We start from the raw sequence: 16,156 nt of genomic DNA on the forward strand, positions 1-16,156 counted from the left end.
GTTAGTGTTATGATGTCCGTTCAACGTGCAGCAGTGTAGGCTGCATGTAGCAGTATTCATATTTTAAACTTTTAACGACAGTCGGGGGGGAAGGGTGTTGGGTTTAAAACTTCTTTGTTTACCACAGAGAGCGATAGCGGCGTTTTTTTAAAAAACGGCATTCCTTTTCTCTAAAGAGAAAAACTGCTTACATTAGGAGTTTTTAGTATGGGTATACGGTAACTGCAGAATAACCACATGGAATCTGTGGTCTGTTATTTTGTTATTTGCGACAACAACTTTTAGTCAACTTTTATAAAAAGATGCATATTCAGATTATTGTTGAAAGAAAACACTAACTTTCTTTTTGATCTGATACCACATAATATCAAGGCTAATATCCTACAATTTTCAAGAGTATTTTAGTGTACGCAAAAAGGTACACCTTTCCTGATTAAGGCATTGAAAAGCAAACGTGGACATCAAAAAAAATATTCTTTAATTATAGGTCTTTACAATAAATACGGCTAGATAAACAGACTTTAGTGGAGTGAAACAGCTCCATTCCATTTACTCCAGGATCTGCCATTATTTACTCCTGCTATCCTGTGCATAATGAGCTGAACAAGAGGGCGCGTGTGTGTTTTTTCCCAGTCAGTTTGGTTTTTATACTATAAGTATCCCAATGATCCAAATCTTCAAGATGCGGATAATGGAGCTTGTGTAAGATTGCTGAGCCACAATGTGAAAGGTTTGAACTTCCCGGTTAAACGTTCAAAAATATTTGCTCATTTGAAACATTTGAATACTGACATAGTTTTTTTGTTTTATTTGTTTTTATTTTTTTTTTTAAATAGTTATCATTTTAGATTACATCTTGGGTTAGTGACATTTTTCGTTTAACATTGAATTCTTAAACAAGGGAGCAGCCATTTCAATTCAAATAGGTATTCAGTTCATCCCTGATAACATTATCACAGACGTGAATGATAGATATCTGATTGTTCAAGGTACTGTTACCACCCCAGTGTTGTTGGTAAATATTTATGTTCCCAACTTTGATGATCCAAAATTGCTACACAAGCTATTTGGTTCCCCTCTTCAAATACACATGTTCTGATAACGGGTGGAGATCTGATCTGTACCACTGATCCGGCTTTAGATCGATCAGGTTCCCGTATACTACCCTGCTCCTTGATGTTCCAGTCAGTTTCTGATTTTATGTCCAAATACGGTATTATTGACACATAAGAGACTTCTTAACCCATGTGCTAAGGAGTTTTCTTTTTACTTTCATCTGAACCAAACCTATTCCCACCTTAATTATTTTTTGTGGAGTTCCCTAATTACTAAAGCCACCTCCTTTAAGTATTATCCAATAGTTATTTCAGATCATGCTCCTCTGACTGTAAATGTTGAATTCTTAAATTGACCTTTTTTCCCCTGCATTTATTTGCTTTTTGTCATGTGGGACTAGACAGGGATGCCATTTGTCTCCAGTAAAGGAGACAAATGGCATCCCTGTTTAGTACCACGTGACAAAAATGGAATCTCCCATTCTGGTTTTAAGATGAAATTATCATTGTATGCAGATGACCTACTGCTGTAGGTGACTGATCCAGTGAGTTCTCTTCTTCTGCTTTTCTGTCGCTTTTAAAGAGGTTTGGCTCGTTCTCAGGTTACAAAGTAAATTTACGGATAAGTGAGTTTTTTCCAGTGAACTCACTTGCACTTTCATTTAATCAGTCTGTCATCCCATTTAAATTTGCTCCAACTGGGTTCAGGTATTTAGGGATTCATATATATCGTACTTTACCTGCTCTATTTCATACCAGTTTTTCTCATTTAATTGATAAACCTAAACCAGACATACAGAGACAGAATTCTCCTCCTTTACCATTAAGTACTAGAATAAATGCTATAAAATTAATGTAATGCCCATATTAATTTTTTTTGTTTGTTTCAGACGATTGTTTTATTTCTTCACTCTCCATGGTTGCTGTGGTGTAGGTTACTCATTTCTTGTGAATTCTTAGTAATCTTAATGCCAAAGTAGTTAATTTTATTGTTTACAGGAATTTAAATAGATCACATAACTTTAAAGCCAATATTTGAAACTTATTCATATTTAATTTCAGACCTAACAGGCCTAAAAATCTTTTTATTATATCTAAAGCATTGGGGATTTCATTTGCATTTTTAAGAAAGACAGTGGTGTCATCAGCTAGTTATAAAATTTTTATTTTTTATTCATTAAGCTTTATTCTTATGAACTGAGTTTGGTTAATCAACATCTCAATCTGAGATGTTAACAGGAATAATAGAGGTCCTAGGGGGCAACCTTGATGAATACCTCACTTCATATCAAATCTTGGTGTAGTTCCTTGAAGGGGTTTAACTGTGCTATTGGCTTCACTGCAAAGTGTTTTATAACCTTAATAAACAAGTCAAACTAAAAGAATTTTAAAGTTTCTCATACAAATGTATGACTAATGCTATTGATTCCTTTTTGGAAATCTAGAGAAAGAATGAATGTGTTGTTATTAAGTAAGTCTTTGTAATATTTGTATCACATTTAGTTTTTGTAGGAAATTTATTCCAAGTATTGCAGGAAACAAAAGTAGTTCCTAAACAATTAAACCTCTAAAGTTGTGCATCATTCTGTAGTCACAGTCATGCCTATGTTAGGAAGTCTGAGGTTAAGCAGTTTTTCTCTATGGGGGAAAAAAAAAAAAAAATGGCTATCACACGATTTTCACAAAAAAGTTCCACAGCCGTAAAGTTCCTGTATGCGTTTTTCCAGGAATGTTACTGAAAAGTCGTTAAAGAGTCGAAATGAGAATAATGCTATATACACTATATGGACAAAAGTATTGGGACACATACACATTACACCTACAGAAGCTTTTATGACTTCTCATTCTCAATCCATAGGCATTAATATGGAGATGGTCCCCCCGTTTGGAGCTATAACAGCATCCACTCTTCTGGGAAGCTTTTTTTCCAAGATTTTGGAGGGTGTTTGTGGGAATTTTTGCCCATTTGTCCAGAAGAGCATCTGTGAGGTCAGACACTGATGTTGGACAAGGGGGGCCTGGCCGTTCAAGTTCATCCCATAGATGTTTGATGGGGTTGAGGGCAGGGCTCTGTGTGGGCTTACAGTTAAATTCATCCACACCAAACTCACCCAACCATGCCTTTATGGACCTTGCTTTGTGATATCTATACATTTGAAACTATGACATGGCAGTGTGTCCCCTTACTTACTCAGTGCTCAGTGCACAATAATAATTAACAATAATTTGGTTAAGCTGTTTAATCAAGATATTGTTTATTATTGTGCAGAGTGCGTTGCTAATGGGGAGCATGAACAGTGTTAAACTCAATTTACACAAAAAGACTTTATTGGAAAACAGTCCTTAAAAACACGCATCAAGGTTGAAGGACACTCATTCCAAACAGACTTCATGCAGTCTACCAATTTGCATGGCCCTCAGAATATTTTTTCATATGGGATTTTCCTGTGTCAATGATATAATAGAGCATTCTGAAATAAGGAATTTGTCTTGAGTGCATCACAATGTTAGCGCAGATTTTCATTCTTGAAAAATTTCAAATACCTATCAATAATACACACAATCACTATAAGAAAGTACTGTACACTTAACAAATCAAAATTTCCCAGTTTAGAAGAAAAACACAACGAAAAAAACAAATGGTTAGGTTGTGATAATCTTGAATAAGTCTCACTTCTGTGTGAGGCTCTATGCTAAGTGTACAAAACACTAGGAATGGCCACATTACAGTGTACCTAGTAGGTCTCCATCCTGTCTATGACCAGATGTGTGGTGAGAAATGCCTATTTTGGGACCTCATGTTTACTCAAAGCAGGTCTTGGCCTAAGGGTATGTATTTGAGCATAAAATATAAAGGTACGCATAACATTAGCTATACTAAAGCTTGGCATATGTGGCAGACTGTCCATATTAGTCAATGACAGCAGTCCAGATCGGGCAGACAGGGGAGAGTGTATGTACAATGAACAATGAGAGAAAATATTTGATTATCGTTTATATTGATAATGCTGCTTTGTTTTCCTCATAGACAACTCCTCACAATGATGGTGCCATAGTTCAGAGGCCCTTTGTCATCTACTGTAATATGGGAATATTTTGTGGATATTTTCTCCACTATGATTTATAAATAAATAAATAAAGAAACAAAAACTCATTTTTTTAAAATCATACTTTGCTACTTTGTTGTTATTTAAACTGAACAAAAAAGGTTTTTAGTAGTCTACTACAGCTTACTCAAAGTACAATTTTTTAGCACAATTATGGTCCCCAAATAGGTGCATTTTAACTGAACTGGTTGTGCACAGTATGGCAGCCTATTAAATGCATTCATAATATTTTGTACACTCTATGTATACTGTATGCCTTATTGCTATATTTCTTTGCAATGTTTTTTTTTCTTCTCATACTCCAGTTTATAGAATGTGTTCTGCTTCATGTAAGCATGTAAGATGCCTCAGTACTGCACCTAGGCATCTGGGAATAACTGACCCACAAGGCATTCGGGGCTTGACATTATTATGATGAGACCCTGCAAATAAAACTGTATGCTGAGAAGCGTTAATCAAACATTTCAAGTCTATGACTGAAGTAGCCTAAAAGATTTTGGTCACACAATATTTGGCACATTTTGTTTGGCAACACACAGACAGCATAACAACAATAAATAAAGAATATACCGGAACTCCTGTTTGGAATTCATACAACATACAGACACTTTGTGTAATGGCATAATAATGCATGAGTAAGAACATATTAAGAGATGTAAAGTCAACACTGAGGCATTAGTAAAGCATCGCATAACATGCAGGACAATGCACAGGTTGCGAGACCGCCACTAGTCTTTCATACAGGGATATGTGCTGGTACTGCAATGCTTTGAAAGTGCCTTATTTTCTGTCACACATTCTTCAAGCTCTGACATTTAGGTTATGCTGATTCTTGACGATACACTGATATACTGATTTCGGTTGGTACACAGTTATGAAAAAGTCAGAATATACTTCACCATGCAGTCCTCTTGTCATGCAAGGGCTAGAGCCAGATAACATGTTGCAGCTTTCTGTTTAATTATGTTTACTTTAGAAAACACTAGTAAGACTACAAGAGTTTATGTCAGTGATTCTCAACCACTGCAAACCATGAAGTCCATTGCAGTAGCCTTACTTTGTCACAGGGTGTCACTGTAAGAATTTAGCTGATGTTCAATGCCACACAAGACTGTCCATTGACAAAGCAAGTTTGGCTGAACAAGCCTTGTGGACTTTATGTGTAGAATACTGTACCACTCAGCATTTGTGCATTTATTACAACAGGCCTCCAACACACCCAAAGGACAAAACACATAAAAAGACTTAAAAGAGGTTAATTCTCTTCACAGCCTCAGCTGCTGAAAGTGGCTGTCTGGCAGGGCTTGTTTGATTGATCTCTGTACAGTTCCTCTTTCTTTTGGCTAAATACAGCAACTTTAACTGGATCCTGGATGGTAAGGAGAGAGACACTAGTTCTTCAAATCTCTCTTGAGAATGTAAGGGGCACAACAGATGAGTTCAGTCCTCTTCTTCCTCCTCCTCCTCTTCTGTGACCAAAAAGGGGTCGTGTTTGAGGCAGTTGTGAAGGTAGTGAAGGAGAGATCGGTGAATATGTTGGATGCTGCGCTCTTCTCTCAGAGTGTGGCCCTCATCTGGGTACAGCTGCAGTGTGTAGTTGGCCTCCACCTTCACCAGCCGACTCAGCAGTTCTGCACTGTGTTGGAAATGTACACGGGCTGCGCACACACACACACACACACACACACACACACACACATATATATACAAAATTATTGAGCATCTAAAAATGCAAAACTGCTATATACTTTGGCTTTTTCTGTTCTTTAAAAACATACCATCTGCAGTGCCATGCAACAGGAGAAAATTTTCATCCTTTAATTTGTGGACATCTTCTAGTAAAGAGGCTGTCTATTGGTACAACACAGAAACATGGAAGTTAGTGGAATAAATAAGCATGTACAAATCTGGAAATAGAGACATAGATTGCATTTTCCTTGCCAGCTCACATATATGTTTATATGTGATTCTTTAAAGTATGTGATTTATTAAAACATAAGATTCTATATATTATATGGCTGTTAGGATTTGCTGCTCATTGTAGCATCACATCGAGCACATGTCCTGCTTCCTCAAATAAATACTTCCACTTCATACTTTCACCACTGCATTGCCACCCGTCCCTTATAACACAGGATCGTCCCATATTAAAACATGAAATGCTGTGTCCCTTACTGAATCAGTCAGGGAAAGAATTTGGCTGTATTTTTATACATATCATTTTATATGTACACTAGATCTTTATAGTAAATAAACCCAAAGCAGTTTCACAAGAAATAGCAGAGAAGCTCAAAATCAGAGGTAAGGGGCAAAAGTTACAAACTCTGTGTGAGATTGCACATCAACATCATTTTTTAAAAAATGTCTTCAAATGCAAGTCCACATTAAAAACGCAAGAAGCTGTCAAGGTACAGGCCTGAATGGAAGATGGGGCGTATATTGTTTTTCCGCATTGAAGCTGGCAACCCTACCACTGCAGTTGCTTTTTCACGTACAGATGTCTGAAGGACAGTGATGTCACATTTCAATAACACTAAATTTCTGTTTAAATAACTGATTCAGCCGATTTTAAATTCAGAGACAAGTTTTAAGTTTAAATCTTTACTGAAAGAATCAAAATCCAGACTGCAACATCCAAAGAAAAGAATATGGTGGTTAAATGGTGCTAAAAATACACTAACATAATATAAGCAAAATTAGCATTGTCTTTGCAGTGGTAAGTGGGCAAACAAAAGCTACCTATAAAGCTAATTAGAAGGTTTCTACATTAAACGTTGTTGTTTAATGATGATTGTATGACTGGAGGATTACAGCTTACACTTTGTTCTATATGAATATATTAGAAGCCTAATCACATTATCTGAAATGTTCAAGATCTGAAAAGGTTTTTGAGTTAAAATGCATTCTCCATACCCTTGAAAATTCTTTACAAATTGATTGTATATGAATTATAATCTTGCAGTTCATAAATGCTAAAAATGGTCAAGTGACAATTACATAGATGTTAAATTTAGGAAAGTTCTGACCATGTAGGCATGCTCTTCCTTTCCAGGGAGTCCCAGGTATCTCTCTGAAAAGGCAGCATCTGCAAAAAGGTGTTGATTAGATTTAGATCAATAGCAAGTATGGTCACAATGTAAGCTGTACGGATGTCTCTGATGGACTCACTGTAGAGTTTGAAGTCTGTGATAGGGGCCATGATGGCTGAACATCTGAACATCTGCTCAGTTGCTGTAAGAATCTTCAAAATTAAATAGCCTCCAAATCCCTATTAAGACAAACATCAAAGCACATTACAGACATTACAATGGAAACCAGTATTAAACATGCAGACAAAGTAATTACACTGGATCAGTAATTCTATGAGATCACTAAGACTTTAGTGTTTTACCACACAACGATAACAGAGGATTTATTCTTAGATCAGTAGCTAATGTTCATTTACATAAGCCTTGTGGGTGAAAGGAACAGAATTCCAAATGGGAAAAAATTAAGTACCTTTCCATAAAGAGCAATTCTTCGAGCATCAATATAAGGCAATTGAGACAGCCACCTGAAAAGTTCCAAAATGATAGGATTAATAATGCATAAAATAGAGATATTTTGTACGTCTCTAAAAAAGGCCTCAAAAAACTTCGAGGTGTCAATTCCAGTAAGCCAGGCCATCACAAAAATAAAATAAATGAAAATAAATCAATCACAGATATAGCCAAAATATTATGGGTGTCAAACTGCTTGCTTTACTACCGACAGCAAATCACTCAGCAGACCATGGGTCACTACAGTAAGTAATGACTTAATTGCATGTTTAGTCATGAAGCAAAACTGCTGTACTTATTAAGAACCCTATTTAGGTCAGGACATAGGCCCCTATGCGGTAGCTCTGCTGTAAAAGTTCTGTTAACCATTTTCTAACCTTTGACTTTCTCGCCACAGAGCTGCTCTTGTCTGGATTATTTTGAGTGGTGTGTCACTCTCAAATTACTACTGACATGAACTTTGCTGCGCCACTCTCAACTTACTACTGACATGAACTTTGCCGTGCCACTGTGCCAGTTACACTTGAATCAGCACCACCCACACTACAATGCCACTACCATGTCAGTGTAACTGCTGTGCTGAGAATGATCTACAAGCCAAATAATTTTTGGTTGACAGCTGTCCTGTAGTAAGAAATTAACCAATGAGGAGTGGGGTAGAGGGTGGCTGACAAATTGTGAATTGTACGCCTATATAAGGGATTTACAAGGTATAGGTTGACCTTATAAAGTGGCCAGTGAGTGGAAGTCCATGCTAGGAGTTTCTAACAAAGTGGATGGTAAGTGTAATTGATGTGACTGCTGAAAGTTGCAGCAAGAGGATAAATTCTGAAGTGAACAGAAGCTACTGAAATTCAATTAGATGCCACAAAACTTCTTCACGTTAGTGTGAATCCACTGCTAAAGCAAATATCACAGTTTTGAGCAACAAAACGTAGAATAATATTGATTGGCATCAAAAATTGTTAATCACTTGACAACAATGAGCATATGTTTCAATTACTTAAGCAAACAGGACCTTAAATGTTCTCAATATAGGCCTGGCAGAGCAACACAAGGAAGGGTTTCTCTCCTAAATGAAACATTATGATAATGTGTTCGGTTACTTATGGCCCCTTCATGTGGGGAGTCCATTTATCGCTCCTGTCGGAAGAAAACCTCGTTTTTTAGTTTTTGAAATTATTTGAAAATACCTGTTGTCCTTTACATTGTATGTAAATTTCATGATGAATGGAAAAGGTCTGGGTCCATGGACTTACATTAAAAGTAAAGTAGGTTTTTTCCTTTTCCTGTAAAGTTACCAATTTGGAGATATGAGGTGTTGTTCTGACAACAACGATATATAAAATGCTGCACACATCTGTACCAAGTTCCTTGTTTTCAAAACATATTGATATTGAAACATACTCACTCTACTACCCCTAGCTGGTCTTTGATACGGAGTGACCCCAGTTTGCGGGTGTCCACTGTGCTGGTCTTCTGACCTCGCGAGGCTCTAATCCTGCCATCCACCCAGGCAAGAGATACTCCATGCAGACTGGACAGAACCTGAGGCCAGCCCAGGGAAAATTCCTCCGTCACTGTCTGACTGCCTGGACTGCCATCACTATGAGAGAGCGAGGAAGAGAGAAAAATGAGGATGGATGCACATATGGGAGAATTATAATTACAAGCATATTTCAAATGAGGTCACAATTTTCTGATAAGTCCCAATGATTGTTACATCAATATTGAAATAATTACCATACATAATTAATCATGGACCATAATGAAGTGCAGTGTGAGGACAGCTGTAATAACAGTGATTTATGCTTGATAACACACAGTGCAAGCTTACACAATGATGAGCAGGGGGTGCAAGTTTCCCTCATACCCCGGAGGCAGGGAGAGCTTCAGATGCAGGTCTAGAATTATGTACAGAGGCAGTTAAAACATAGCACAGCACTGCTCTGCTCTGCTTGTAAAATACTGCAGAAGTGTCTGTACGCAAGCTCATCAATATTAAACCTCCAAGAGCAAGTAGATTCCCGTGAGTGTAATAGGGTTTCTCCCCTTCTCCCTCACTCACTCACTCACTCACACACCACACACACACACAAACACACACACACACACACACACACACACACACACACACACACACACACACACACGGTGTGCTTAATTATATTGGCACAGTCACATAACATGTATGCAGAAATATGAACACATTCATATGAAGCAAAGTACTTAAATGCATACAGACATATAGACACACACACACACACACACACACACACACACACACACACACACAGATCCGGCTGTGGAGCCTGTTAACTCCCTAATGGTGAAAAAATGGAGCAGTCTGGCTGCTGTGAAGATTCAATTAACAAAACAATTAGATAGATCGTACCACGCCTGAAAGTAGAGGAGAGTTTGTAGACAAAAAATCAATTGGATTACAACTTTACCATAGTTGTCAGAGGAGAGCGTTTTGAAGAGCGTCTCCGGAAGACGCTTGATGCCAAGAGATGCTGAAAGGTGGCTGTTGTCCTCAACCATTGTGTATCCTGATGATATGACACGTCAATCTCATTTACACCAATTCAATTTATCAAGTGCATTTAATAAACAAACACATATTTCTCAAAGCCAGGAGAGACATTTAGTTTAATGGAAACATTCCAGTTTCACATTCTTTGACAATGTCAACAATGAACAATAAATGAGCCTATACAAACTTTAGAAATCTCTGCTGTCATACTTAGTGATGATTCAAGCCTCCTGATCATTTCTTTGTGCCTTCCCTTTTCTGGAAATATGCATTTTTAAACTGCATCTCAGCAGGGGACTTGTGAGTACAGCAATTCTAATAATCCCTACAGCACTTCACTGAAGGCTAATTAAGTGGTATCGAATGAGCTATTCTGTTAGCAATTACCCAATCTCTCTTGCAAGAATCTTACATCAGCTTGTAGTTACATCAGTTAATCTTTTATCACTTTTTGCAATTTTTTGTGCACATATGAGCAATGGAGGCATAATTAAATAAAAAGTGTTAATATATGAGTTTTCTCTTTGAAACTTACGGAATTTGTTCTGTTTATTCTGTGTAAACGGATTGTATCAATAAGAAAGCAAGGCTCACTCACGGGAGGAGTCATTTGTGCTGTGGATGGACACCTTTGGAACCCCTGGGCCTGTAAAGTAGAAGGTAAATTATTTTGTGTTTGTGTCCTAGGGGTGGGCAATAAGGCAATATGCTATTGTTATTGTAATATTACATCACAATACAGTTTTCTGAGCATATCACAGATATTGTTACTAAAATACTGAACAACTGCATGCACCATAAAAAAAGACATTTAAACTAAGGGCCTGCCTCATTCAGCAAGATTTCTTGTTCAGCCAGAAATCTATAAACGTAGTTGGATGTAATCCTGGATTTTCAGTCTTGTGACGATGGACCTCTCTTTACCGGGCTACATCAGCATAGCAACTTATTCTGAATGCCTAATCTTCTCTAGGGCAAGATGAATTTGGGATCAACTAGACCAATCAAGGCAAGCTTTTGACCAATCTGGAATAGCCTTCTGATAGAAATGGACCCTTCTGGTTCTTTCTTGGTCAATTTTTACATTTACATTTGTTGCATCAATCCCATGAAAAATATCACTTGAGGAACAAATCACACTACACAGTGATCAAGAATATAAAAGTTATTCTCCAATATGCATAACATGACAGCAGTGTTTGTACAAATTTACATAGTATGATTACTTTTCCTTCTTTGTAATATAAGCCAATCGATTTCTCCTCATCTCCTCATCACACTGTAATGTACAAATGTGCAAAGATTAATTATAGCTTAAGTATCTAAACCTGGGTTAACAGAGAATGATGTTAACTACTGTTGCATTTGTTAGGTTTTTTGATGCTTAGTCGGCAACCTTGTCAAAAAAACAACTTCCCATGCATTCTTCACTACCTATCAGTGGAAAGAGGCACCAATGGATGATGGCTGACCAGGTATTATTTGGATGGCAGATCACTGCAGTGACATTAGTATGGTAGTGGCATGTAAGTGTGTGGCACTGGTGTGAGCATATCAGGAACTGCAGTGTTGCTGGTGTTTTTACACACGTCAGTGTCACTGCTTGGTTAACAGTGGTGCACCACCCAAAAACATCCAGTCAGCAGCAGACTGACTGACCACTGACGAAGGACTAGAAGACAAATTGTGCATAAACAGATAATCTACAGTCCTGAAATGCACATCAGTGAAAAGGGTTTTTGTGCCCGATACCCTGGCCATGTCAGTGTTTGTGCTGTGCAGAGAAGGGTCCACTATCCAAATAATACCTGGTTAGCACCAGTCCTGTGGTCAGAAACTAACCAGTAATAAATGGGGTAGTGAGTGGATAACAACAGTCTGCGGTCTGTAATTAAACACCTAGAAGACCAATATGGCAGGGTTCACCTTCCTATGCCTAGGTACAAGGCAGGAGAATCTAAAAACTAGGCAACTCAGTGTATGTGCATCTGAGCAAGTCTTTTTGACTGCCAGTGTAATTGCTGAGTACTGTATTAACCACCCTCAGTGTGTCCATTGGGTTTGTGCTTCCCTACCTAAACAGTAGAGTGTGAAGTGTGTCTGGTTGGGACTGAAGTCAGCTCTGAAGAAGCTACAGCGCTCAAAGAGGTTGCAGGTCAGACAGTGACGATGGAACACCCCTCCAAGTTCAGCACTGCAAGATAGTAATTATATTTAATATAAAGTAATTACACATGGTTAGTTCTGACTTCATAGTCTAATTGGTTAAAAGCATTCTATACATTTTTTATATAACAGCATGTTTTTCTTCACCATACCTGAATCATTCCACTGACCACTGATAGCTTAGTGACAATGGTCTTTACTGTAAGTTACCGAAACTACTCCTTTTATGTGAAGAAACTGCCAATATTAAAATGTTGTAGTGGACATAAGGTTTGGAGCTTCTTTAATTCACTGTTTTAATGTTGCAATACTGTTTAAAAGCAACAGAACACTGGAGGTTGTGTGCTATTCTGCCACAAAAGTTGGGGTGCGAAAGCTAGGCTGCAACTAAGGAAGGTGTGTCCTCAGTAGCACTGTCCTATGAAAGCTTCTCATTTGCATTATATAATGTCAACTAAGGCTGCTTTGTCATGTCATCAGAAAGGAGCCAGTTTGCAAAAATTGATAAAGAAAATACTGTTGTGTGAGTGATGTAATGTGGCTAGCAAAACATTAATTTGTGTTACATGCTTGTGTTTCATGCCCACTTAGACACGCCGCCTAGCTTTTTGGATCGCAATTGATGCCTCATCTCTGGTAATACAGAACATTTATACACTTCTCTGGATTTGCAGACATTCGGGCTTAACGTGCACATTACAGACAAAGTGTTGTAATCTAATTCTACCATCCATCTAGGCTATGAGAGGATAATGCACACTTCCTGAGAACCACCAGAGAGTTTGCATGGCATGCAGGTTTCTACAGACTATTCATGGAGTTACCCAAAATTCACAGGGAAGTGCATGTGATGATGTAAATGAATTTGGAAGAGTTCCAAAAAATAAATACAAATTATTATTTTTTCAAATTAATCAAAAGAAGAAAATCTTTCAAACAATTTATATCCAAATGTCCAGATTTTACAGCCAGTTTCAACCAGCTTTCTAACATCTTGGTGTTTTGACCTCTGCATGTTACGATAACAACGAGAATCGGAAGCCTTTAAATAATGCACGTATCACATTCAAGTGTCTAGTTAAATCTGTGGAGAAAGCTAATATTTTTAAAACAAACAAGTATTTTATTGGACCCTCAGGTGTGTAATACAATAGCGCTGATTATGTAACGCTTATCTATACTTAAAAAAGTAGACCACTATGTTCTTTCCCTTTTGCTTGGAGCATTGCAAAAGTTATGGCCTGGGCTGAGTGACTGAGAGGCTTAAGGTATTAATCATGGGTTAGGGAACACTCTTTACATGCAAGTGAGTCACACTGCTTCTCTATATACTTCCTCCCTTCTCCCATTACTGTTAAACAAATTAGACGAAATCGCTTGCCTGCAGCTCAGCAAAGTAAAAAAAAAAACTTCATCTGCTGCAAACAAATGTCCCCAAAAACGCCATCCCATTGGCCCTACTCACACTGGCAGGACTTGACTAATTGTAATTCAAGGCATTGATGACACATAGTACCAGCAATCCAGAAGGGTCGGGGGCAGTTCAAGTGAGTGTGCAGATAAAAATTAACTACCTTAAGGGAGGACAGCGACTTTCAAAATGAGCGCACATTAACAAGATCATAAAAACCTTTCAAAAGGTGTGCTTTCTTTGAAATTTAGATTCAAATAATGCTGTGTGATGGGCTAGCCTTAGAACACCCAGGCAGTACCACTCAGGATGATGAAGTGTTCAATTACAGTCGTGGGGAACTTTGAGCAGGAGGCAGAGGCTCACCTGTATAAATGTCTGCTATGTCTCGACTCCTCTGTGCTCAGGAAATAACTGTGGAGAAAAAAAACAGAGACCTTGAAGCCTTTTCTAATAAGTTTTTTGTGGTGATAAAAATCAGTGACATTGAGAAAATGTTTTGGGAATATTGTCTACCCTAGTATTTAAACTGCTTAGTCATACACGATATGGACAAAAGTATTGGGAGATATAGATTATACCTACAGGAGCTTTTATGACATTTCACTCTAAATCCTTAGGCATTAATATTGGAGTTGGTCCCCACTTTGCAGCTATAACAGCTTCCACTCTTCTGAGAAGTTTTCTATTAGATTTTGGAGTATGTCTGTGGGAAATTATGCCCATTAATCCAATAGAGCATTGATGTTGGACGAGAGGGCCTGGCTTACAATGAAACCCAACCATGCCTTTATGGACCTTGCTTTGTGCACTGGGGCACAGTCATGCTGGAACAGAAAAGAGCCCTTCCCAAACGGTTCCACAAAGTTGTCCAAAATGTCTTGGTGTGCTGAAGCATTAAAATTTCCCTTCACTGGAACTAAAGGGCCAAGGCCAATCCCTGAAAAACAACCCCACAGCATTATCCCTCCTTCATCAAACTTTACACTTGGCACAATGCAGTCAGACAGGTAATGTTCTCCTGGCATTCACCAAACCCAGACTCGTCCATCAGAATGGAATGTCTGGGAGGAAAGAGCTTTCACGAACTTACTTGCAACGGTGGCATTCTATTACAGTGCCATGCTCGAATTCACTGACCTCTTTAAAATGACCCATTCTTTCACAAATGTTGGTAAAGGCAGACTGCATGGCTAGGTGCTTGATTTTATACACCTGTGGCAATGAGACTGAATGAAACACTTTAATTGAATGATTAAGGCATGCATCCCAATACTTTTGTCCATATAGTGTATGTCATGAAACACTGCAGTATGTTGACAGAATATATATGTGTTATATACAGTGCAGTCTGTAAGTCACTGGACAGTGACAATTTTTATTGTTTTGGCTCCAGCATCTGAGTTTAAACATATTAAACAACTGGATCTGAAATTGGGTTAAAGTTAGAACCAAACCTAAAAAGACTTCCACTATGGTTCCACTATTATTCACACAATGTAGATTTAAAACTCTAATTAAAGATGACATTTAACCTTCAATTTATCCTTGTAGTCATTGTTTCACTTCAAATTAAATATGAAGGAATACAAGGGCAAAACATTAATAATTGTGTCACCATTCACTTACTTTCAGACTGCACCAAATGATTCTGTACTATCAAAATACGATAAATCACAAACCTAGCCAATGTTGTCAAGACCACGCTACTAAGCATAAAATCAAATGGAGAAGAAGAGCTGACATTATATTAGTATGACTGTGATGTGATGTTTCTAAGTTAAAATCTATTCTAATGCAGATAGAAAGCCATATTATAGTTCACGTTTATTGCTTGGTGTGATGACAGAGACACTGATTTATCTGTGATTAAACTTCGTCTGTAAATCTTTAAAACTAGTCCACTGAATATTAAAGGGACACTCCAGCCAAAACAAATAATAAACATAAAAGTAACCATAGCTACATGTGTGGTAAACATGCTTCCTCGCCTCCTACAGTAGCGCCACAGTAAAGTGAAATCACTAAAGTGAGATTTCCTGGATTAAAGACTAGAAAAACCCCATTGTGATGATGTATGTAGAGGGTAGAAATAGATTTTGAAAGACTACAAGTGTTTTGGGCAAAGAAAAAAATATTTGACGACCAACTGAGGTTAGTGCTTTATCACTAATGCTAGCTAGGCCTTAGATGAGAGGCTAGGCTACCAGTCAGGATTTGTTGAGCGAGGTATGAACTGCCAAATGACTGAGCTGGATTGTTTCTTGTTTCAAAGTGTGCAATCCTAACAATGGCTAAGGCATTTTGATATGCTAATGTGCTACATTGAAAATAGCTGAAGT

General features: G+C 37.8%; 1 protein-coding gene across 1 annotated transcript in view; it reads right to left on the reverse strand.

Moving 5' to 3' along the window:
- Positions 1-3,371: 3,371 nt before the first annotated feature.
- LOC118822760 (inactive dipeptidyl peptidase 10) overlaps positions 3,372-16,156 on the reverse strand; it is a 90,411-nt gene continuing 77,626 nt past the window's right edge. Inside the window, exons 15-25 of the mRNA XM_036592028.1 lie at positions 14,181-14,228; positions 12,313-12,431; positions 10,836-10,883; positions 10,155-10,253; positions 9,539-9,605; positions 9,113-9,307; positions 7,661-7,715; positions 7,331-7,430; positions 7,189-7,247; positions 5,941-6,013; positions 3,372-5,820 (exon numbers count right to left, since the gene is read on the reverse strand). Of these exons, the coding sequence (XP_036447921.1) occupies positions 5,603-5,820; positions 5,941-6,013; positions 7,189-7,247; positions 7,331-7,430; positions 7,661-7,715; positions 9,113-9,307; positions 9,539-9,605; positions 10,155-10,253; positions 10,836-10,883; positions 12,313-12,431; positions 14,181-14,228 (1,081 nt within the window). The 3' untranslated portion in view covers positions 3,372-5,602. The remainder of the gene's footprint in view (positions 5,821-5,940; positions 6,014-7,188; positions 7,248-7,330; positions 7,431-7,660; positions 7,716-9,112; positions 9,308-9,538; positions 9,606-10,154; positions 10,254-10,835; positions 10,884-12,312; positions 12,432-14,180; positions 14,229-16,156) is intronic.

The sequence above is a fragment of the Colossoma macropomum genome, unplaced genomic scaffold (assembly GCF_904425465.1).
Source record: "Colossoma macropomum unplaced genomic scaffold, Colossoma_macropomum, whole genome shotgun sequence".
NCBI classification, from domain to species: Eukaryota; Metazoa; Chordata; class Actinopteri; order Characiformes; family Serrasalmidae; genus Colossoma; species Colossoma macropomum.